We start from the raw sequence: 24,462 nt of genomic DNA on the forward strand, positions 1-24,462 counted from the left end.
ACATGATGAGTTTCTCAACAGTCTGACAATCTGTAATTGCTGCTTGTCGTACAAGCTGCTCCACACATGAAGGTAAGACCCATTAGAGACAGAGAAGCTGCATGTTTGTCCTCTGAACCTCTGATCCAAATAATAATAATAATAATAATAATAATAATAATAATAATAATAATAACTAGGTTTAATTAGATCATAAGAGCTCTTTTCATCACTGTTACTTGACCAAGACTAGAATTAGAAAGGAGAACCCTTCAGTTTTAATGTCTGAAAAGTACTAGTCAAACACCATCATTTAATTTTAATTGACTCTCTTTAAATAATTAAATCTCAATAAGATAGGAACTCTGTGTGAATGTGTTCCTTTACACATTTTTCATTTTAATGATTAACGTGTTCATTTTCATCTGTTTTAATTAAGAAAATAATTTTTGCAAAAGGTTTTTTAAGATGTTGAGACTCGGTGGATCATTAATTAAATGATATAATTTCTAAATTTTAAAGTTTTGAAATTGAGAAAATAAAATGATATGAAGTTAATAAGAGAGAAAGGATGAAATCACAATAATTCCTGGAGTTCCCGTTTCACTCAGCAGCAGCTCAGTGTTTTTAAATACTGGGATATTGGATATTGAATATTGACCCGAGCCTAAACTAAAGCAGATCAATGAAGTTAGGTGCTCTGAACTTCCAAGTCTTTTAACTAGAGGTGAACGTGACACATTCAACTGATATGGAAACCAGATAAATGCAGAGGGTTGTAGCAGGAAGGGTGCCTGGTGTAAAAACTATATTTATTACCTATATATTTATTGATTTTTAGCTCAACTCTGCTACATTTTACCTTAATTAAACAGCTTCAGAGTACAAGTTCTGGTTAAATCAATGACTTGTAACTTGTTCCAGGGAAAATGGAGGCTCTCTGCCTTCCACCTAGCATCTCTTGGCTGAAAACCAACCAAACTTCATTGAAAACAAATGCACATGGCCGAGAGGAGGGTTAGCAGAACATAGGAGAAGAGACCAGACTTGTATAGTTTCCCTTTAAAGATGCAAATCACGAGACAATAACCTTATACCGGATCAGGGTTTAACAACGACCGCCATCGGTGCTGTTGATCCTCAGGGTGATGGTGGAAACTAGGCTACTGTTGGTCGAAGAAGGAGTGGAGGAAGACGTGTCCGACGGAAAAGGAAGAGAATAGGACTGAGAGAAGTGAAATGTTGAGGTTCTCTTTGGAAGTGAGGAGGAAGGATAGGATCAGAGCATATGAGATATTTTAAAGATAAAGCCAGAGAGGCCAGACTGAGATGGTTTAGACGTGTAACGAGGAGCAATAGAGAATATATTGGTTGAAGGATGCTGGGATTGGAAATGCCAAAGAGGAGATTTATGGATGTAGTAAAAGAGGACATGATGGTAGTTAGTGTTAGAGAAGAGGAAGCCGAGGACAGGGTTAGATTGTAGTTAAATCTGTATTTTGTGATATTGTATGGTAGCTACAGTAGGAAATATATAGTTTTTTTTCTCCATATTATCATAAATATCAAGCCGGGAATTATCGCAATAGCCAATACTATGAGCCCAAGTATAATTGAATATTATGGGTCCAGTATTATTGAGCTTATGTAATTTTCAGTGTCATTAGAGGCCGTTAAAGGAGAACAATCCTGGCTGCAGCAGCAGACAATAAACTTGTTGTTGAATGGAGCATCGACAACAGAGGAAGAGAAAGAGGCGGTTAAGGTGAACGAGGGAGAACATTGGAGTTTATGGGAGTGATACGACTCACTGAGGATGAGGGGGGGTAATGAGGGGCTATTAGCTCATTATGAATTGCAAGTGGAAGCTGTGTTGTTCCAGGATGCAGAAGCAGATTTATGTTCAGATGGAGCTCCGACCTCCTCCTCCTCCAATCTCCTCCTCCTCCTCCTCCTCCAGCCTGATAATTGAATGAGGAGACCATTTCCTCCGTCGCTGCTGCTGAGCTTTGCATCTTTGCTTCGTCTAATTTGGGAAAGTCTCGACATTAAAAACACGTCGGTGCTGGAACTCGGCTCGATGCAACAGATATGTGATGAGCTGATCTGTCTTTGCAGCTATTAGATACACACACTCTGCAGGATCATCCTCCACGTAGACGTCCTAATGTTTCCTGTCTTCTCATTGCGGACTCATTGTTGAATATATATAATAAAATCAGACGACCGCAGCGTGACATCATCGCAGCGTGTACAGCCAGGATGGAGCCAGGCAGCTCTGAGATCACCTTACAAGCTGCACCCAGTGTTCACATCCTAAAGTCAAACTTTCACAAAGTTTCTGATACAATAAAACGCCCCTCAGGATTATTTTTTATTTAAGCTTACACCACTGTTTGAAAACTCAGGTGATAAGTCTGTGTCTTTTTGTTTTGTTTTGTTTTTTTTGCTCACACCTGTTCCCATTTGTGCGTCATGGAGTCGAGGTGAAGTTTAATCCGAGCGTCGGCGTGTGATAAGATTTATCCCGTCTGCTCTGATTTATTCACATCCTTCTTCCGCCTCCGACGTGCGGCAGCAGATAGCGACAGGACGAAGTGAAAAATAAACACAAAAACAGAGACAAACTTCTATGCTGTTCATATTCTCCCTGGGTGGAGAAGCAAGAAATCAGCATTTACATGAGTTGGTAAGACCCGGTCCTTCTCTCTGCTCTGTGCCGGCTGCTGTGGACCGAGAGTGAGCCGCTCCAGGCCGGGTGACTGTGGAGCAGTGGGCATCACAGGAAACAGCACTTCCTGTCATTTACTTTCAAGATCCTGATGTTTCATGATCAAAGAGTTTATGCAAAAGTTATGAAAGAAGATGAGACACTGTCTGCAAAGATTTGAATCTGAATTCATCCCTTCCTTTCTGCGGCCGTCAGGACTGACTAACTTTTCATCACGGCTCAGGTGGGGGAGTGGCGATGCTGTGAGAGTCCTTTTATATCCGATACCTAACATGGCCACAGATTGGTTTTATTAGTAAAAGCATTAGGTGTCAGATGATTTATGAGATCTATGGTTCATCAATAAGCCAAATCTTAACACCAGTAACTGGTTTGCCAAAGGTTATAAATCAATTTAAAGGAATAGTTCACCAAAAAATGAGATTCATTAGTGACTCACCCTCATGCTCATTCAGATAATAGAGTTGTTTTTTATTCCTCAAGTGCATCTGGAAACCCCGGAGGGGGGTTCGTAGTCCAACAAGGTTTTTGTGTAGTTTTATGCACACGTGCATCATGCACGTCCATAAAACTACACAAAAACGACTTAATACACACTGCTCGTCCACTGCAATCCAAGTGTCCTGAAGGGATATAGTCCAGAGTTTACTCGTGTGAATCGCGTGAACGTGAGAGCGCGAAACAGGCAAATTCATTACAGGACTGATTAGGCTGTAAAAATGTCCTAAATGACATTGTTTGCCCTATTACTCTTATATAAAGTTTTCGTTGGACTACGAACTGGCCTCCCGGGTCTCCAGATGCACTTTGAGGAATAAAAAACTACTCCGGAGTATTCGTCAGCATGAGGGTGAGTCACTGATGACTGAATTTCATTTGTTGGTGAACTATTCCTTTAAGGAACAATAAAAGTCCCACCTGTGACACCTGAAGGGAAAAGGAAATAAAGAGCATGTGCACACACACACACATGGAAAGAAACTGAAGCTGGCATTAACCCTGTTGATGTTATTGGATATTTTCGGATCAGTCAGTGAACTCTGAGGTGGAGTGGACACTTATTGGAGGACTGGATACAACAATGTGTTTGTAAACACTCAGTAAACAGACAATGGGATTCAACTATTATCAGCTCTCTTCTGCTACATAATGTAAGTTGCTACGACAACAAACACACCAGAGTTTCTGGACCTGATGATGATGATCAGTGTGTTTTCACCATGAAGGTAACATGAAGCTCTGTCAAACACCAAACAGCTCACGACACAGAACCATCAGAACAAGCATCTCAGATATAAGATGTAATTAACAACTGCTTGCTAATTACAAGCTGCTTATGACCACTTGTGTGTGTGTGTGTGTGTTTCAGCTCTCCTGCTGTTTGTATCTGCTGCTGAGCTGAGATTCGCCGGCTGCTGTAAAGACCAAACTGTTTTTCTTGTCTCTCCTGCTGCGTTCAGTCTGACGGCAGACGAGGAGATAAAAAGAATTCATCCAGACTGCGTCCTCTCTCTCCCTGGTGTTAATATCAAAGCTGTCAAAGTGAAGGGATGAATGAAGCAGCTCTCGCTCTGTGATGAGCAGAGAGGTAAGGCGGCTTGTCTTGTCTCGCTAATGCATCTGGTTCAGGAGTGTGAGCTCATGAAGTGTTGATGGGAAGTTCTATATCTAAATAAAAACCTCTCTACATAAAAACACAAGACGAGGAAGTGGAAAAACATGATGCACCTTCTGACCTTTGACCTGGAGAAATCCACTTAACAAAACGACATCACAGCATCACCTGTCTAAATCATTACAGGACGACATTACTGTGACATCATTGTTTTCATGTATGTCCCGGCCTATGGCAAGCGGATTTAACATTTAAAAGTTAAGTTTGACTATGCAGAATTAACATTGTAGATATCACCAATGTCTTTCTGATTTGTCGTAATTACATTTTGAATAGTTGGAATTTTCATTCAAGATATCTGTAATTCAGTTTTGCCTAATGAAAAAGATAATTTCAGATAGCCGCGACTATTCTTCCTATCCACAATTGTCATTTCAGGCATCCACAACTACGTTCTTTCACTACAATTCAGTTGCAGATGTGCAAATGTGAATTACGGATATCTGTAACTGAATTACGACTAGTACTAATTCCAGTTTGAGATATCTTCAACGTCATTTTGCCTAGTCAAAACTTAAAGGGACAACGAGGAGTTTTGGAAAAGCGTTTTCACACTACATTTATGAGCCTCCGCGCGCACCATGAAATTCTTTGACCGGCGCAAGGCAGACTCATGTTTTCATTCATCAATAATTAAAGTCAGAGGTTCAAAGAGGTTCACATACCGTCGTAGTTCCGACCATAAACGGCAATTCGGCTGCGTTATTCTCATGACTCGCCACAAAATCGAAAGTAAGGAAACGCTGGTCGGCCCGCCCAGCATTTCCACCACCACTAATAATAACAAAATAACGATAGAGACAGAACGATATATTTATCGAAAATGGGCCCATTAACAAGTGTGGGTAGCGGAGATTCATCCACATTAACGTGAGACTTTTTTATAACCGAATAGAAACTCCTCGTTGTCCCTTTAATTGAAGATACTTGAAAAGGGAAATGTAGATATCTTTAATTGAGGGGAATTAAAGATATCTTGAACTGGAATTATGAATATGAATAGTCAGAATTAAATTTTAGATAATCTCAAACTGGAATTGCTACTAGTCGTAATTCAGTTACAGATATCCGTAATTCACATAACGAATATCTGCAACTGAATTGCAGATATCTGTAATGACAAACCCCATACATATGAATGGTTAAAGCGATGTCATCTGTCCTACAGTAGGGAGAATGTAGTTGTGGATATCTGAAATGTTCTATTTGACTAGGCAAAACTGATTTACAGATATTGAATGAAAAATCCAACTATTCAAAATGTTATTACGGCAAGTCAGAAAGACGTTGATATCTACAATGTTAATTCTGGATAGTCAAACTTAGCTTTTAAATGTTAAATACGCTTGCCATAGGCCGGGATACCTACAGTACAGTGAAATCAGAGCGCAGGAAATAACTGTGACACTCACAGTGAATAAACAAAAAACAGATTCACACATCTTGTTTTTTTTCTTATTTAAACAAAAGGTTTTGATAATAAACTTTATATATAATATAAATATGTTGCATTTTCATGTAGCATTTTGGTGATGTAATAATGATGTGATTTTTCAACCACTCAGTTTACTTTTATCTTTTTTTTCTGGTCTCTGGGAGTTTGAATCTCTGCTTTTTCTCCTGTCTGTTTAATTTCATTGTTTTTCATCACCTTACATGAGGCAGCCTGACCTTGGTGAATGGTGCAGGATCAGACATTATGAGCCTATTATTATATTTATGTTGTAATTTCATGGATCTAAGGGAAATCGTGGCCAGGCTGGAGGTGTTTATGGACTCTGTTTATGGTTTTAAACATGAGTGGAGTGAATCATGTTTTATTTTTCTTTCACTACAGTTGCACTTTCTCCTGTTTGTGTCATTAAATCGCTAAAAAGGCGACGGCACCGGGCAGCAGCAACCTGATCTCTGCACCAAACAACACAGATTTAAAACCGCTTCATCAGCACAGCCAGTCAATAGTATATACTGCCAACATAAACCCGAGCCGCTCACCTTTGCACTGCAATGAAAACGATTTCAGACAGGGTGTAAGTTCACAGACCTACACAAATAAGAACCATGACACTGAAGGATAAAGCTGCACCGACCCCAACCCCCAACCAAACCAACATGAAGACCCCTCACCTGTCCAGGGCGATGCAGCACAGGTGCAGTATGGACGCCGTGGTGAGCAGGACGTCCAGCGACGTCCGCACCAGACAGAAAGTCTCTCCGTAGATCCAGTGCTGGTGGACGAGCTCGATGGCGCCGAACGGCATCACCAGCACCGACACCAGCAGGTCGGCGAACGCCAGAGACACAATGAAGTAATTAGTCTTGATTTTCCTGGAGGAACGAAGAAGGAGAAAGAGCTTAGATTTATTTATTTAATCTGTATTCATTCTCTGTGAAGTTAATCTGACCAACAAATCAATAGTAGGTGATCAATATTCAAGAGGCGTACTAATATCATAATGGAAGATTAATATGAATTCTCTCCATTTTAATAAATACAAAGGTTTAGTTTTACATTTGAATTGAATTTAATCAATTGGAATAGGACAGTGTGGTCTAATAACATTAAAAACTAAGAAAAATAACAATGAAAAACATCAAATCATAGGGATATTGAGATCTGATCGCATGTGGTCATATGCAGGGAGACGTTCAGAGGAAATCCTTGGAGCGAGTTCAGAAAGCTTTGTCTCTGCTCTTTGAAACATTAAAGTCCCTGAAGGGAACATTAACTTCAGTAGATTAAAGTTCTAATAGCGGTCAAAGACAAACAGGGAAGTTCAGGCTCTGAGTGACTTATGGCGCCATGAGTGAAGAGAAGGGAAGAAAAAAAAGTAGTTAAACCTAATATCGATTCCATAACTCAGAAAACAATAGAGGAGGACAACAACAAAGAGATAGAGGAAGAGGAGGAAATATCCATCTTCCCCAGAGCCAAGGGGTGGAGACAGATAGAGGTGCTGAGGGAAGGGGAAGTGAAAGTGAAAGTGAAAAAAGTCCTCTTGCGCTCGAGAGAGAAAGAGATTAAGGCAGATTCATTCTGCACATTAGTGAAACACACAGCTAATGAGGCAGCTCAGGGTCTGAATCCTCCCTGGTTTCTGTGACTAACAGCCTCTGAAACAGTCTTTATCCTGCTCTCTGTGATTTAAAAGGTGATTTTCTTTATCTAAACGTCGGGGCTGCTGCAGACGGAGGTCGAGCTGCTGATATAAACCACTGCAGAGATAAAACAAGAAGAAGAAGAGTGACCTCACAATAAACTGGACCAGGAGACAAAGAGGAACTATATGTGAGACTTGTGGCCAAATATAAATCTAAGAATAAATAATTGATTAAAAACTGCTTAAGTGCAGCCACAATGGGTGTTTTCACACAAAATGGTCGTATACAGTGATATGTCGTTTCATTTTGCAGCTGGTACATGCCAGCACACTGGTAGAGCGTCATGTTTCCAGGACAACTGACCAGAAAAAGACGCATGTGACGTCATGTTTACATGACTCCCAATTGTAAAAAATAATCTCTAAAGTAATGCTAAACTTTAACAACAGAGATACACGTACGCAGTAGGACACAAGTACGAGGGTTATTTGTTGCACTGGTCGCTTCAGTATACAGTAAATGGACGACTCCAGAGTTTGACTGTAGCAGCGCTAACAGAGCTAATGGCGCTAACTGGTAAACATGAACAACTCTAGTTTGAGTTCATCTATTGGTTGTTGATTGTGTTACATCACTGCAACTTGCGATAATATCAAACACATTTGAAATGATCAAACACTCAGACTGGTGGTGATGTACGTAGCTCTGAGCTGGATGCTGGGTGGTTTATCATGATGTCAGGTGTTGAGCCATGAGAAAAAAGCTAGAGGAAAGTTGGCGATGCTGTGAGTGACGCAACTTTCCGCGATACTATTGCGTGTTACTGCACAGCATCGCCAACTTTCATTCACGCCACGAGGGCGATACCTTCACGGCTTCACCTCGATTTGAACTGAAGCTGAACTGAGCTGAATTGAGCTGAACAAACGGTGTGTGTTCCTGCGCTCTGGAGGCTTCAGAGAGAAGTCTGAGGAAAGGGGTTTGGACTTTTGACTTGTGTATTTTCAAAACGTGGCCTGCTAGAACTGTTTTTCCAGTATCTCCAACTCCATCAGTATTTCAAATCAACATGATTCTTTAGTCTTTTGCCGTACATTTCTTATACATGTAGCTCCTTTAAACTGTTACACTGTTAATGCAGCACGTTGACTGTCTGAGGCAATATGTGTCACATTGTGTCTCTTATTTCGCTGCAAATGTTCAGTCTCCATGTGTTTCAAGGTTCATGTCCCTGTCTCACTTTCACTTTACAGCGTTTGTTGATTTGCACGTGTCGCCCTGAAGCTGCAGCAGCGAGACGCACCGGTCGGTCGGTCGGTCGGCTGAACCGGTCGCTTCCTCCGCTGTCACTCAAAGTGTCTTGTTAGAGAGAAATCCTGACAGGCGGGAGGAGGACGGTGCGTTCAGGTGCTCGCTCTCTCCCCTTAAGGTTTAAGGCGTATTTGCATTGACAGACAAACAAACTCCAGGCGAGCAGCAGCAGCAGCAGCAGCTACCCAGCAGGCGACACAGTGGGTCGGTGGGCCGGCCCGTCCTCCACGCTGCCTGCTCTATAAATAGCCTCGGTGGCGAGGGGATGTCTGTGAGGGTTTTCCATCCGCCTGTCACTAACCCAAACAGCCCCTTAAAACAGGCTGTTAGTGCTGGAAACAACCAGCCGTCTGCTCTGCCCCCGCTGCATGTGGGGCACACGCACGTCACCGTGGAAACACACATACGTACACACACACGCGCACACACACACACATCTGAAACATGTAAGTACACATGGCCTGATGTATATGCACACACTACAGTAAGTATAAGATACAGTCTATACACACATACTGTAGAGAACACTGTAGGATTATCCACATCCACACGCTAACACACACTGATACACACACAGACGAACACATGCAAACACACACAGAGTGGTGTTGGCTGTAATTCAGAACAGTTTAGAAACCATTAACAGGCCCAGAGGGAACACTGTCGCTGTCATGTTTAGTTAGGATGACATATTGTGTTTGGCTTAAAGTGCTGAGAATAAATAAACTTTATTAAAAAGGATTGTTGCTGTTGCTGTAATATGCAGCCGCTCGTGGAGTCGAGACCGAGCCAGAGTCAGAGTCAGAGAGAGAGGAGGAGGAGAGGGAAGAGAAGTTTTGATTTAATACAGAGGTTCATTCAACAGAGAAGTTGATTATAAATCCTAAGTGGGATATTAAAGAGGTGACGACACAGTGATGCTGAGATGTTGTTTTTTTCCTTCTTTGTCCTTTCTTTTCTTTTCATTCTCTGATTTTTTTTTTCCATTTTCTGCACCAAAGAAAATAAAAATACAATTGCACACATTATGAATGTAAGAAAGCTGTAAAAACAAAGTACCTGTCGGAGGAAAAATAAGATCCAAAACAGGGCCAGTTGCGATCAAGGATCTTTTTATTCCAACATGTAATTAGTACAAAATAATGGTATTGAATATGCTCAAAGGTTATAAAAGTTGTTCATCAAAGTTATAAGAAAAATCCCATCAAAGTATCAGAATAGCTCCACAAGACGATCAGAATAGACTGAGATTTGGTGCAATAGAGTTTACGCCGCTTAGAAAAAATGGACATAAACCCGAGCCTGTTCCGGACCAGACTAAACTCTTATCTCTTTGTTCTCATTTTTTTATTTACGATAAGGTCCTACCTTCTATTCAAATGACGGTTGACGAAGATGGTTCAACTGCGATCTACCCCGCTGATTTGTTCAACTAATATTATACGACATCGCACAATGCTAATCCCCGCCTTCATGGACGTGTCTTACTATGGCACGTCTTGGGGTTCATCCCAAATTCAGCTTCATTGGCGCCACACAGTTTTGCTGATGCCCGTTATCCGCTTCATCCGGCATTGACTCCCCCTGCAGGCAGCTACACACAAATCTACTACATTATATCATTGAGTGCACACTCTAGCTAGCTCACTCGCCCCTCCCTTCTCCTTTCCTCTCTACTGTCCCAAAGCTCAGTGTCCTTTTCCTTTTTTCAGTGCTTTACCTTTTTCCTTTTTTCCTTTACCCAACATACCATAGATGGATCTACTTAATCGGCAGCTACATATTGTTAACCGATAATCAATAATCCATATACCGTCGAGTGAGTAGAAAGTTTTATTCACAAATATTAATGGTTATTACAGGAGAACAGAGTGTGAACGAGCTCAGTCGCCTCCTGATTGTTTAAAGTTTCTGGCATCAACATTCATTCATATCAGCGTGACTCCTGCTGGAGCTGCTCAGTGTCCAGTATAAACAACAGACTGTGTGTGCGTGTGTGCTCGTGTGTGCGCGCGTAACACACAGTTTTGACTGTTGGACTGTCTGTGTTTATTTGCCCCCAATATGTCGACTATAAAACACGGGCATTAGCAGCAGCAGCAGCTATATTAACTCTTTTGTTTCTGAATTGTTTTCTTCTTTATTTAAGTTTTTGGGGAAGTGACTTTTTCACCTCATGCAGCTGCATTAATTTCATGTCTTTGCACTGATCTTAAAGGAGAATTCCGGTCATTTTTGACCCCTAAATCGTTTTCCTGATGGTCACCCAGTGTTGGGGGGAGCAAAAAACGTGACTAAACTTGATGCAGGTAAACTGGAGTTACACCATGGCTAGACGGCGCTAGGGATAGTGACAACGGTAACCTATGGGGCAATTCTTTCAACCACAACAAACACTCAAAAAACAATCAAATATCTATGGTACATGACTCAAATCCTTATGACACACTACTGAGCTCATATAGTGTACAGTATAAACTTTGTGTTTTTGCATGTAATCACTCACCTCAGACAGCCGAACTCTGAAACATCCTGGAAAGACATTACTATCCGATTGCAGAGCGCCTGCTCTCCCCGCCACAGAAACAAGTTTCCTTGTTGTGATGATTTCTTTACAAAAATAAACGGTCGAGCAGTGCAGTGGTAATGTCCAAAATATCTCTGATCGTTTATACTGTTTATACTGTACACTATATGAGTTCAGTGGTGTCTCGTAAGGATTCGAGTCATGTACCATAGATATTTGATTGTTGTGGTTGTAAGAATTGCCCTAATGAGTTAGCGTGGTGGCTATCCCGAGCGCCGGGTAGTCATGGTGTAACTGACCGGAATTCTCCTTTAACTGCAGGTAGATTATATATCAAATATATTCATTGAATCTGACGACTGACCTGCTGATGTCAGCACGATGTCAGGAGATGGAGACGGTCTGAATCCTGACAAACTGATTCTGTGATTCTTTCATCAGGTTTCCTCACAGTAGAGCTGATTTTTATTTTTTTTCAGACACTGGACTCTGGTGTGAAGGACGAGGAGAGACGGTGACACTGCAGCCGCAGCTTCTCTGGATGGTTGATGTCACTGAGACTCACAGGTGTGTGTGTGTGTCGGTGTGTGTGTGTGGTCGATGATAACAACACATGAACGAGGGAACGGCTCTCTCTGTATTAAACGGTGATGAAGAAACAATCAGAAGGATGACGGACCGATGCACAAACTCCCCCCAGACACTTCCACTGAGCAGGTGTGTGTCTGTCTAACAGTAGATGTCTGTTCCTGTGTGTGTGTGTGTGTGTGTGTGTGTGTTCCCAGTTGACGGTGAGACAATGAGGCACGGAGAGACAAAGATGGCGTGTCATTGTTTTCTCCTCTGGGAGCTGAGGAATCGCAGCCACGACTTTGTCACTCATCAGTCTTCTAAAACACACACACACACACACACACACACACACACACACACACACACAGCACATACACAACTATACACACAAATTAAATCTAACTTATTCCCACATGTAAACACACACACCTTCCTATATTAAGGTTATGTGAGAGTGTGTGTGTGTGTGTGTGGGGGGGTATTTACTCATCATGCACACCTCTTGTCAACATCCTGAGGACAAAGGTCACACTGAGCTCCCAGGTGTGTGTGTGTGTGTGTGTGTGTGTGTGTGTGTGTGTGAGGTGGAGAGAGGACAGGAGCGGAAGAAGAGGAAGAGTGAATTACTGCAGCAGTTCATGTACTGTATGACCCATAGATATATAAGAAGACTAGATGACTCACCCACCGCTGCTGCCCAATGACACACCGTAGCCATTACGGCGGCCATCTTGGGACGGGCAACTCTCTCCCTCAGAGCATTAAGCCTATGGTGCATGTTCTGCTATAATGACCATAACTTGCTCAGTTTTTGTCCGATTTCAAAACGGTTTGATTTTTTATGAACGTCTATGCAGTTATGATGCAGCATACTTAAAATCACGGATCATTTTAATCATGTACTTTTTTTTGTAAAAGTAACATTATTGACATTATGCAAATAGTTAAAGTAATAGCTACATACTGATTTATTTTTCACAGAGTTATGAATCGTTTTTTGAGTGAAGATGACTGGATCACCTATCTACTGCACTGTAACTGCAGCCAGAGTCAGAGCAAGTTGCCCGTTCAAATATGGCCGACTGTGAGCTACGCCTGCGTGTAGTTCGATCTACCCCCTTGGTATGACCGGCCGTCGTCAGGGTGACCCACAGCTGTGCACGTGTCACATGCACTGTTTGTGTTGCTCACCCAGTGTCACAGTGAAATAAACCTTGTTTTCTACAGCGTATTATAATATTACAAGAAATGTTTCATCGTTGTGTGTTCAGCTATGTGACTTCTGCTCTTTGTTTCACTTTAAAGGGATAGTTCCCTCATCAAACTCATCAAATACACAATCCAACAACTCTAAAACGCTCTGATGGACAAGTTGTGACCTGTACTGTACATTCACCACGCTATGAAATAATAACAGAACGTTACCAGACAGAGTTGTTTTAGAGGTAAATTCATGCAAAACTGCTGATGCGCGTTGCCTTCAGGGGCAGTTTTTCAGTAAGCAGTCTCTGTATTTACCTCTAAAACAACTCTGTCTGGTAACGTTCTGTTATCTCATAGCGTGGTGAATGTGCAGGTCACAACTTGTCCACCAGAGCGTTTGGGAGTTGTTGGATTGTGTACTTGATGAGTTTGATGAGGGAAACCAAGAAATCCCATGAGCCTCCGTAGCGTAGCTCTGAGCAGCTCGCAGCTCTGCTCCGCTGTTGTAAAAATAGCTTGCACCGACAATTAAAGGTAACGAACCTACTGCTATAATAGGGATTATGGCAATGGGCCAATTTGTGAAAATGTTGAACTATCCCTTTAAAACAGCAGGAAATACAGTACAGGGGCATGATTTGAAAAAAAAAAAACGAAACAAAAAAAAACATGAGAAGAAGAAGTGGCGTCCCACCTGAGCTGTCTGTCCTTGCAGACGGCCACCATGACCAGCAGGTTTCCCAGGATGCTCATCAGCATGACCAGAGACAGGAAGCAGATCAGAGCCATCCGCTTTGGCATGCTGTCGCTATGGAAACAACAGAAAAACAAAGAGAGGGTAAACAACAACAACAACAACAACATGAGCAGAGTGGAACCACAGAGCGTTGTGTCATCTATAGACGAGAGCGATGAAGCAAACTGATCCATCCTCACTAATTACTCGGCTCCACTTCGCCAAACGAAGTTCAGACTCTGGTTCAGGTAATTAGTGAGCGAGCGCTGGGATGTTTCTGCTCTCCTGCATCAGAAGCCTGTTGTGACGCATGTTAATGATGTGAACAAGCAGGTTCAGACGTTCGGTATCTATGGTGATCCGATTGTTGCTATAATTGAAACATAAGAGTTTGACTGTGGGAGTTATTAATATCTCCTCCATGTAACATGTGACTCTATTCAAAAACCAGCAGCATGAACATCAGAGAGGATCTAAACAGAGACAGATGTCTTATGAGGAACATGTTTGAGTCTTCAGAGGAAGAAGAGGCTCCGCCCACTGTGCAACACTTTCTACAGTGTTGGGTTTCCACAGGAAGTGATACCTGTGACTTATGGTGGATGACGATGATGATGATCAATAAAATGTGTTTGTTTCACCCACTGTGACCTCCAGCAACCTGCTCAGATCATGTTTATCACCTGATGTCTGACTGTTCCGGGTTCCCACTCTTTACTTTCCAGGACATTTTCAGCTGCTACAGTCTGATAAAGATGTTATTTCGTCATACACTGATACATACCCCGTCCCATTCATACTATGAAGTGTTGTTTTCAACAGTTGTACCTTATTTTTTACATTTACAAGGAGGGTTTCTATGTTTATTCCTCTCTCACCCCCAGATGTGCACAGCTATTAACACAAATTTATCATACAACACAATAAACCACACCCAAAACAGCTCTCTGCTGCTCCTCTATTTGTCACTCAGCGGAGGAGAAAAGGAGCTTCTAGAAATCCTTAATGGGGTCTGAAAAAGTCAAATAGAGCTCTGGGAGCTGATGTCGGGTTGTGATAAATAATTTTCCAGGGCAGCTCAAGTTTTTCCAGGACATTTGACTTTTTTCTTATTTTCCATGTGCTTTCCATGACTGGAAAATCGGTCAACCATTTTCCAGGTTTTCCAGGACATGTGGGAATCCTCTTGTTTTGTTAGGTCACCATGAACTTGGCCTTTGACCTTTAGCAACAAAACTAAAATCACTCTGTCCCTGAGTTCAAGTGAAAGTTTGCACCAAATTTTAAGGAATTCCCTCAACAAGTTACAGAGACATTGATGGATAACGTTGACAAGGCCAAAACTGTGGCTTTTCAGGTCACTGCACTGATGACCTTTGACCCCCAAAACCTCATATTTGAGTCCTTGTGAATGTTTGGGCCAGATTTAAGAACTTTGGTGTGCCGGACATGAATATGGACACACTGAGTCCCGTGCAGGAGCTCAATGGTTCAACTCTCAACTGGATGGATAAATTGCAGCATGTTAATCGGTGCCTCCCAAAAAACAACAAACTGAGACAATATGTCTTTTACACCTAAGACTCTGACCGTCTTATAAAACCGAACCCTGTGAGCTGAGGCCGTCGGTGGCGTCCACTGCTCCACAGTGTCGCCTCCTCCTCTCTGCAGCTCATACAACAACAACAACATGTCCTCTTCTCCTGAGGGCGGTGTCCTCACACCTCAGCAGCTCTGTAAACACCAGCTCAGCTGCTACTTTCATAACTTCTCAACAGCTGCACCTCCAACCCAACATCCACCTGAGGACGTTGATAACAGCTCCCCTGTGGGCGGGGGAACGTTATCAACTCTCACTCTGAGCCGGACGGGGCGTTAAAAGTCACATAAATGATGTTCTGACTCTATATTCCCATAATCCACTAATTAAAACTGAATAATCCACTGTAATAATTAGTGACCTTTCTCTTTCCCCCCCCAATAGCCCAAAATGAAACCCATAAATTAAATTTTGATTCCAGTAAATGTTGCTGATCTTTATCTTCTGCAATAATGAGGTCATTCAACTGAGTCATTTCATCAGCGCTGCGACAAAACTCAATATCTTTGCCATTCGACATTTAATTTAAAGTTTCCATGGCTGACAAAGCTGTCGTTCACTATATGCACCGAGTGACAGCGAACGCAACTCTTCCCCAAGGACTCTTAGATATGACCAACTTTTTGTGCACCCTGATATCCAGAGAGGACATTTTTTCCATTTTGGCCGATCCTGCTTTAATTTAAATGAAGAAAAAAAAAAAAAGACTGGGATGTAAAGTGCTTATTTTCAATCCACCGTGGAAGAACATGATATATTTTAAGGGCGAAAGCTGCATACTTGCATTTTCCTACTCCATATATACACTCATAACCTTGACGAGGCTTCAGCAAAAACGGCTCAAGGTGCAGCAAAGTAGCCGCAGTGAGTTATGGAGCGGCGAGCTGTGTGGTTTAAGAGCTCTCTGAAAATGACTCGTTTCATCTCAGACTTGTTTGACATTGGTAATGCATTACAGTAATCCTCCTGGAGTTTGCGGCCTCTCGCACTTGAAGGTCTGACAGGGAGGAAGAAGAGGAGGAGGAGGAAGAGGAGGAGGAGGAGGGTTCAGTGCAGAGAAAATGCAGCATCACCTCCTCTGCACAGTGTGAACAGCTCGTGTTTGCGTCTTTTACGTTCTTCCCTTATCACCTGCAAGATGCTAATTCACGTCTCTGTGACTCAGGAGAGTCACATCGCATCTCTATCTGGAAAAATGATTATTTTACTCCCAGCGTCTGAGGCTCGCTCTTTGATCAGTGCCATCAACGCGCTAATCAGATCAAATGGGAGCGCTGACAGCTTCTCCACAGAAACATCATTACCCATCCAAAAAAATAAATAAAAAAGAGAGAGATTGAGAAGGGGGTCGGGGTTCAGTAACAGCACCGTAATCTTCTTTCATCTTAAGTTTGTCAGCTACACGCTCTGACCTTTACCTCAAACGAGACATTAATATTCATGTAATTATAGTAGCGACTACATTTTACACACATCCACAGGTATGACAGGCAGCTCACTCCTGTACGAACCCACTCGCCTTGTTTTGGATTTGACAGCGCTGCAGCTGAGCGTTCAAAACACAAACACACACACACACACCCTGACTCTCAAGTATCTGCTTCTTATTCTGCCTCCTTCTTACACAACAATTAAGCTCAGTGCTCGTCTATCCAGGGGAAAAGAAGATTTATGAGGCTCCATGCTCTTATTCAGCAACATTATTCAGCACAGAGCAGCTTCACCTCTTTATTCACCCACTGATGCTCAGTCACACCACTCTGGACCCTGCAGCCCCTCCAGCCCTCACACCGTCTGTATCCAACCTTTCACCGAAGCCTGGCTCTGGTTATTTGTGAGTAAAATGATGTCTCGGTTGAAACGGAGCTAAATCTGGTTCCTGGATGTCGCCTCGTGGCATGAGAGTGTTTTTCAACATCTTTGTGTGAAGCCGCTCACACAGACATGTTGAAACGCTGCGGAAACAACAGTTATATAAATCATTTGGCTGACAGAGCCTTGTGAAGAAGAAGAGACCCTGAACACACCTGGGTAGTTTCTGCATGAAGCAGTGACGGTGGTTTGTTCTTGTCTGAAGGAAAACAAAGACGTAAAAGAGTAAAAGTCGCTGCAAACCACAATTAATCCACTCTTTAATCCAACCTGCTGTCTGGACCTTTCTCAGTCCACACAGATGTTCTGAACGGCACCAAATCACTGGGTTTCCATGATTACATGAATCTCAGAAGTACAGGTCAAGTCTATTTGCTCTATTTGTTCAGTCCTACACAAAGCTGCTGTTCCCACCAGCTCAAGGTCTTTAAAAACCAATTCAATATCAAGCTCAAGATCTTCTAATAATGTGAAATTACATTCCTTTCTGGACGCCTATATTTAACCTTTAAAAAGCCCAACTCAAGGTTTTCACTTGTTACATTAGTGAGTTCAGCCACGTCGCTCCATTTCCTGCACATTTACCACGTGTTTGAAAACATAAGCTGTGGCAGCTCAAGTGAACCTGCAGAAAAACAGGCAGTAAAATACAGTTTTTTTTCTCGTTTTCTCTCGTTTTTTTTCTCGCTTCCATTTCGCTCTGCATCGATTTTCCAGATGTGTGAAGAACTCGTTTGCCGTTAAACCCACTTCATGAATCTGTGTACAGAGAGAGGGAGGCTGCAGGATCGCTGCAGTAATTAAGAGCAAAGCTCTGAATGAAACAGGAGACTGCTTTTGAGATGTGATACCTGTAACCTTTGACCTGCCGCTGAGCTGAACCTCTGATGGGCAATCAGCGAGCAGCTGCTTCAATTAGGCTGTGGAGGGCCGACTGGGGAAATACCTCCAGCAGACGAGCAGGAGTAACCTTCCTCTTGTGTTAGGGTCGGCACCAACTGTTTTTAGGTTTTTAATGCATAAAAGTACCACATACATTTTGAGGAGTTCATTTGCAAAAGCAGATAACTCCGTTTTTTTTTTAAATTCAATTTATTTTAAAATTATTATTTACACCAGGTGATATCAGTCAAACCAAAGTAGAGTGGCTTTGACCAAGGAGATGAGACGTAACAAAACAGACGTATCTCAAAAAAATAAAGCTTTATTGAAAACAACATTATGCAAAGAATAATTCACAAGCGTCAGCTCATTTTTTTCAAAATGGCATTGATCTGCTTTTGCAAATGAACTCATTTGTTTATTGCATCTTTTTTTTTTTTTTTTTTTTTACTTCATTATAAAATAAAACAAACAACAAAAAATCACAAAATTCTAAAATGCTCTGGTGCTAAACCAACCATGAGAAACAAATGGGATGATAATAATAGTTTTTAGTGTGTTTCACAGCTGATTTAAGACTCGGGTCAAAACCGACCCTAACACCATAGATGCTATCAGAGGAAGGTTAAATTGAAGTCAAGGGGTATGCTGACAAAAAAAAGGCCCAGGAGCCCACACCAAAAATATTAAAACTATCATTATCATGGATAAGGAAGCCTAACAACGTAACCAAGAGATGAAAAACAAATTGGATGAAAAAAATGTCTTAAGTGTATTTTACAGTTGATTTAAAGCACGAGTCAAAACCGGCCCTAACACCATAGATGGTGGCAGACAGCTAACACAAGACAAAAGTAAAAGCTGCTGCTGCTTCTTCTCTCATGAAGACAAAATGTTCCTCACCTCAAGATGAATATGAGATGTTTCACACTCATGACTTTGAGGTGCTGAGTCATTATGAACTCTGCTGAATCACCAGCTTTTAAAAGTGAATGTTTTGGAAAAAGCCTCCTGTGTCATGAAGTGGAAAAAAGAAAAGAAAAGAAAAACCCATCACCTGCTCCGTCTCAGAAAAAACCTCCTGCACCGTCGCCTTCGCCGCCGATCTCACAGCGACTCCATATCAGGTGGACGTTGAAGTGTTGCTGATTGGACGTAAAGAGCCGAGATGATTGGCAGTGTGAAGCCTCGGTGGTCTGGACCAGCAGACAGCTCTGTGTGAGGCGTCCGGCGGCGCACTTCACTGAGTCATCTGATTGCTCAGAGGTTTCTGTGAATACGCCCAAACTACCTGCGATTGCACCAAAGTTTTCAAAGCTGCTGCAGCTGCCGACTGTAGCTGCTGTGAGTCTGCAGCGAGGGCAGGAAGTCTGGAGTGTGAAAAACAACAAAGGTAGAAACCAACCACCCAAAGGAAAAGAAAGTGGTGGATCGTTAAATGATGCAGAGTTAGAGGCACAGATGACTCAATGACGTAAACATCCAGAGCTGATACATGATTGAAGAGCTTGCGTCCGACCGACCGTCCCAGAAAAGTCGCTCATGTGTGGATGCAGCAGCATCAAGCGTCGTATTCTCTCTGGGTGAGAAGTCCTGAGCTTCCTTATCTGACCGGAGGAGTTTAAAAGCTGGAGGTGGCAGGTGGCGGGGGGAAAGAGGAGGACGGTCACAGCTGATGTGACACAGGCAGCTTGCTCTCACAGTGATAAACGCTGAGCAGGAGCTGTGTCAGAGGGAACCACACTGAATGTCTGATGTGGTTTCCAGCCTGGAGTCTCATTTACTTTCATGTTTGTGTTTTCAGCTCAATATCTTTAAACCGACATGTCGATCGAGCTGCTGTTTGTGGAGTTTCTCTTAAGCTGGGGACACACTACATGATTTTACCCACGATTCACAGTCGGGCCTCGTCTGCACCAGTTGGCACTAGTTGGGGACAGCTGGCATGGAAAAGTTGGTTTCCACTGCAGGAATTTTGGGGTAATTTAACGGGGCCGGGGCCGTTGGTACGTGTCCCAAGGGACCGTCTCCAGGAACTTTTACGGCGCCGAAAGGAGTCCCTGCCCCGGGGTAGGTACTCAGATCGGCCTTGAAAAACTCCCGGTGGAACTTGAGGTTTACAGTAGTCTGTTCTGATTGGGCAGACTCAAAGCAGGATGTGACATCAAGAGAAAGCCCCGAATTAAGCAACAATGATAACCCAGCGTTATTAAAAAAGTGTCTACATGGCCAACACTGGTTCCCGACATGTTGCCAACCGCCAGGGAAAAGGAGGAGGTGGGACACAGGAAGGTGAAGACGACAGGAAATAGCAGTGAAACCATCCCTCCAGATTCATTTCTCTCCCTTCAGGCTCCCTCGGGCCAGAACAAATGGGTACTAATGCTCATTTATCCCACATGCAAACAATCAACTCACATTACTCCTCATCTGCACTTTTTTTTTTTTTTACGTTTTGCACTAAAACTGTTCTTTTTTATTGGATTTTAACTCAAGTTTGGTGGTTTTGTTGTTCTTTTGTCTTCCTTGTCTGTATCTTATATTGTTTTTATTGTCTTTGTGTGTTCTTACCACTGCAAAACAAATATGCATCTGTGTGATAATAAAATGTGAACTGAACTGACCTGAACTGGGTTGACTTCATTTGGTTTGACAAATTACTCCAAGTCCAAGTCTTCTCTAAATCGGCAATGACTGTGAAAATTGTGTAGTGTGTCCCCTGTTTCATCACTGCCTCTTTTGGCTAGAACCAGTCATGAGATCATTTGGTACCAGTTGCCAGCTTCATCTGTCTGAACCCAAGTGTCTCTAATGGAGGACATGGTCCCGGTCACCTCAGACGACCCGACTTCACCCCGACATCCCATCTCCCGGCCCGTCCAGCCCCCATCATCCGAGCCCTCAGTTTGTTCTGTTCCTGCTCACCCAGACGTGTCCGCATCCAACGCTTCCATCAGATCCCTTGTGTGGGTAAACATCTGATCAACAACTTTACATTGTTTCTGATTAAAGAAAAAAAACACGCCAGGCTGCTGCAGAAGGTCTCACTGGGAATCCCTAATTGCAAACAATAGCTGTCTGGACACTGGCGTTCCCTCCCAGCAGACAAAGACAGGCCTGCTATTATGCAGAAGGGCACCAGAGGCGATGGGTGCCGTCCAAACTGGTATCATATCAACTTCATAAACGAGGGTAAATGTGTCACAAGAGAAGACTGGGTCATGGCGGTTTTCTCCGGCTGGACCGCGAGAGCAAAAGCTGAGATGTGAAAAAAACAAGAATAATTGAGCTTGAAAGCCTGGGAGTAAAACTAAATTAGGAACGAGGGTGATCCAGTCGGCTGTAAGAAATTGGACGAATGACGATGAAGCTGAGGGTGGGAACGAGCAGACCTGTCACATTTTGCAAAAAAACAGCCAACGTCTAAATAAAATTAAATATGAAGAGGTTTTTTTTTTTTCTGACACTGGACTAAATGTTTTGTCACATCTGTATCCATCTGAAACCTCTGGATTTCATTTCTGTCCTAAACCAGGAGAGAAAAACAAACTCTCATAAACCACCGTTCAACTTGACACCTGCATGTAATCTTTTCCAAATAAACCTTAAAACCAAAAATTCCTCCCAGACCCCAGGGTCAATAAATCAAGCTCCATTTATAACCTTTTTACATTTCAAATCTGGAATTACACAACTTTGAGCTTGTCAATCACGTTGGGCCTGGTGTTTTAATCACGCTGACGGCTGCCGCCTCTAAATGATTCGCTCCTATAAGTGAGTCCTGTTTTTTTTCCAGTCGCTCCAGATTATTTTCTTTGCTGTGACAAGCGCTCTTAAAGCAGACGACGATGCTGCTGCTGCTGCTGAGGTTTCCACCTCTGAACGTCAGGTTTCTGTTTCTGCTCGCAGCTGACTGGAGTTTTGTTCCAATTAGACTCTTGTTATCTTTACTTCACCTCGGAAAAAGACTAAAGGAGAGATGTAGAAAGAAGGAATGAAACTTAATCTGAATGTGTCAGAGCCCTGTAGTGTTTGTCACAGCTGCAGAAACTGAAACTGTTGCTGCTGATTTGACTTTAGTTTGATGATCATTGCACAATCAGATGATGTGGTGTGAAAGAAGAATCAGCAGAAGAAAAGCATGGAAATTCTGCTTTGATATAACTTTGTTGTTGCTTTTTTATGCACAAGATGCCAAGAGTATTGTGAGCGCAAGATATGATTTCTATTGGGATGGTCTGATTTGGGTTTTGTACAACAAATGTTCCTTTACATCTAGATAATGTGATTTGGAGGCTGCGGCCTTAACATTAACACTGACCATTAAAAACAGACAACCTTCAGCTTTGACCCTCTGTTCTTGCAGTAGTTAAATAATAATAGCAATATCTGATCTCCCAGTCCCACAAGAGGAATTAAGTCAATATACATTTCTGGTCCAAAGTTCTACAACGCCTCCATTTTCTCCAGTTTTTACTATAAATCTAAAAGTTTGTGTACAGTAACTTCTCCAGGCTGCAGCTCTCTCCAGCTATGAGCAAATATAATTAGTCTGAAACAAAGTGTGACTTGAAAACGCCTCCACTCCCACATCGATCTCTGACAACTGCCCGAACACAAATGCATCACTCTCACCTCACAGCACAGAGACGGAGACGTTTGAACAAATAATACACAGGGGTAAAACACACACAAGATGAAAAACTGACAAGATTAGACAAAGAGAAGAAAACACCACCCGCACGAGATGAAGTGTAAACAGCCACAGCAGTGATGCACAATTATAATTACTCAAACTCATGATCTGTCACTGTATTATTTTGCTTTTGTCTCTTGACACTGCAGCACTGTCCCTGTTTCCTGTTATGAGCATCACCTCTTTATAATATTCATTTTTAAACCCATAATATGGACAATTAAAGTCAGAGGGAGAACATGCATCCTGTTTACTTATCTGGATTTTGGTTTCAAACAAACCCACTTATTCTTTGGCAGGAAGTGGTAAAACCAAAGTGTGAATTGAGATCAAAAACTGTTTCATAAACAACAAGAGACAGAGTTAAAGTTTCGAGAGGAGGTGTGTGAATGTGTGGTTCACTGATGTCAGGCCTGCTGCGCTGTCAAAGTATTACACTTGAATTTTCAATCAGCTGCTTTTTATTTCTGTCAGAACTCAAATGTCAAAGTCGCAGCACAGGTGATTGAAGCAACTTTTAAACCGACTGACAGACGATTGACAGGTGCTCTCCTTCACCGAGACGTCCACATCAGCTTCTCCTTCTGTTTGGTACGCTGCCCTTGACTGTTGATCCGTGTTCTGAAACGGGACGGACGCACGGATTGCAAATTTCTACAGAAATCAATGTCTGGATCAGTTTAATATGTGAACCGAGCTCACCTTCAGTAAGTGTCCAGAAGGTTCAGAGCTGAGAGGAGCCAGTGCTGCACTGTCTGTGGACGCATGCATCAACTAAATCCACTGTTCACCAGCATGGGGCAATTTCAGCAGCCCCGTATCCACTGAAGGAACTTCAGGGTACTTTTACAGGTCAGGGGTAGTTAGCCGTCAGCTGGCTCCATAGCAGATTCCCTGGAACTTTTACGGGGGCCTAAATGAGGCTACGTTTACACAAACGATTCGAACAGAAAACGCAAAAGTGGCGTTGCGTTCTCACTTTTTACTTTGCGTTTTTGGGGAAATCTGCATGCATATGGTGACGCAGAGCAGACTTTACCCTTTACATGGGGACGCAATGGTGGAGCATTTTTAAGACTTCCACTCTGGAGGGTGGTTTAATTTTTTTGCGTTTTCAAGCCCCCAAAACGCTATTTATATTTTGTCCTGCTTCAGGGACAAATAACTCCCGGGCGGGGCTTGAGGTTTACTTGGTGCTGACTGGGTGTACATCAGGGCAGGATATGATGCCAACAGAAAGCGCATTTTTAAAACCCAGTAGAAGATGAGGCTTAATAGAAAGCGTCTACACTTCTGTAAAAAAAAACAAGAGCAGTAAAAGAAGAACTGCTGCACAATGATTACGTGACAATCAAAACTGCTGCACATTGATTACATCGCCTCAAGAGTCCGGTGGATCCGATATAGGTCCTACTCTGAAGTTCCCGCCTCTTAAATTTTTTAACAGGAACTTCTTCCGTGGAAACGGGACTATACTGTATATTGAATATTTAGATTAATCCAGTTGATAAAAAGAGGAGGTTTTCCAGTGTCCAGTGACCACCACATCTGGCTGATTGACTGGGAGCTAAGTAC

General features: G+C 42.5%; 1 protein-coding gene across 3 annotated transcripts in view; it reads right to left on the reverse strand.

Annotated features, from left to right (window-relative positions):
* The window catches only part of htr4 (5-hydroxytryptamine receptor 4), a 170,223-nt gene that overhangs the window by 67,082 nt on the left and 78,679 nt on the right, over positions 1-24,462 (reverse strand). For all 3 annotated transcript variants that reach the window (XM_085789261.1, XM_085789262.1, XM_085789263.1), the window contains exons 3-4: positions 13,796-13,909; positions 6,513-6,713 (exon numbers count right to left, since the gene is read on the reverse strand). In XM_085789261.1, the coding sequence (XP_085645387.1) occupies positions 6,513-6,713; positions 13,796-13,909 (315 nt within the window). The remainder of the gene's footprint in view (positions 1-6,512; positions 6,714-13,795; positions 13,910-24,462) is intronic.

Source organism: Trachurus japonicus, chromosome 10 (assembly GCF_045865225.1).
Source record: "Trachurus japonicus isolate A0001 chromosome 10, Traja_1.0".
Classification (NCBI taxonomy): Eukaryota; Metazoa; Chordata; class Actinopteri; order Carangiformes; family Carangidae; genus Trachurus; species Trachurus japonicus.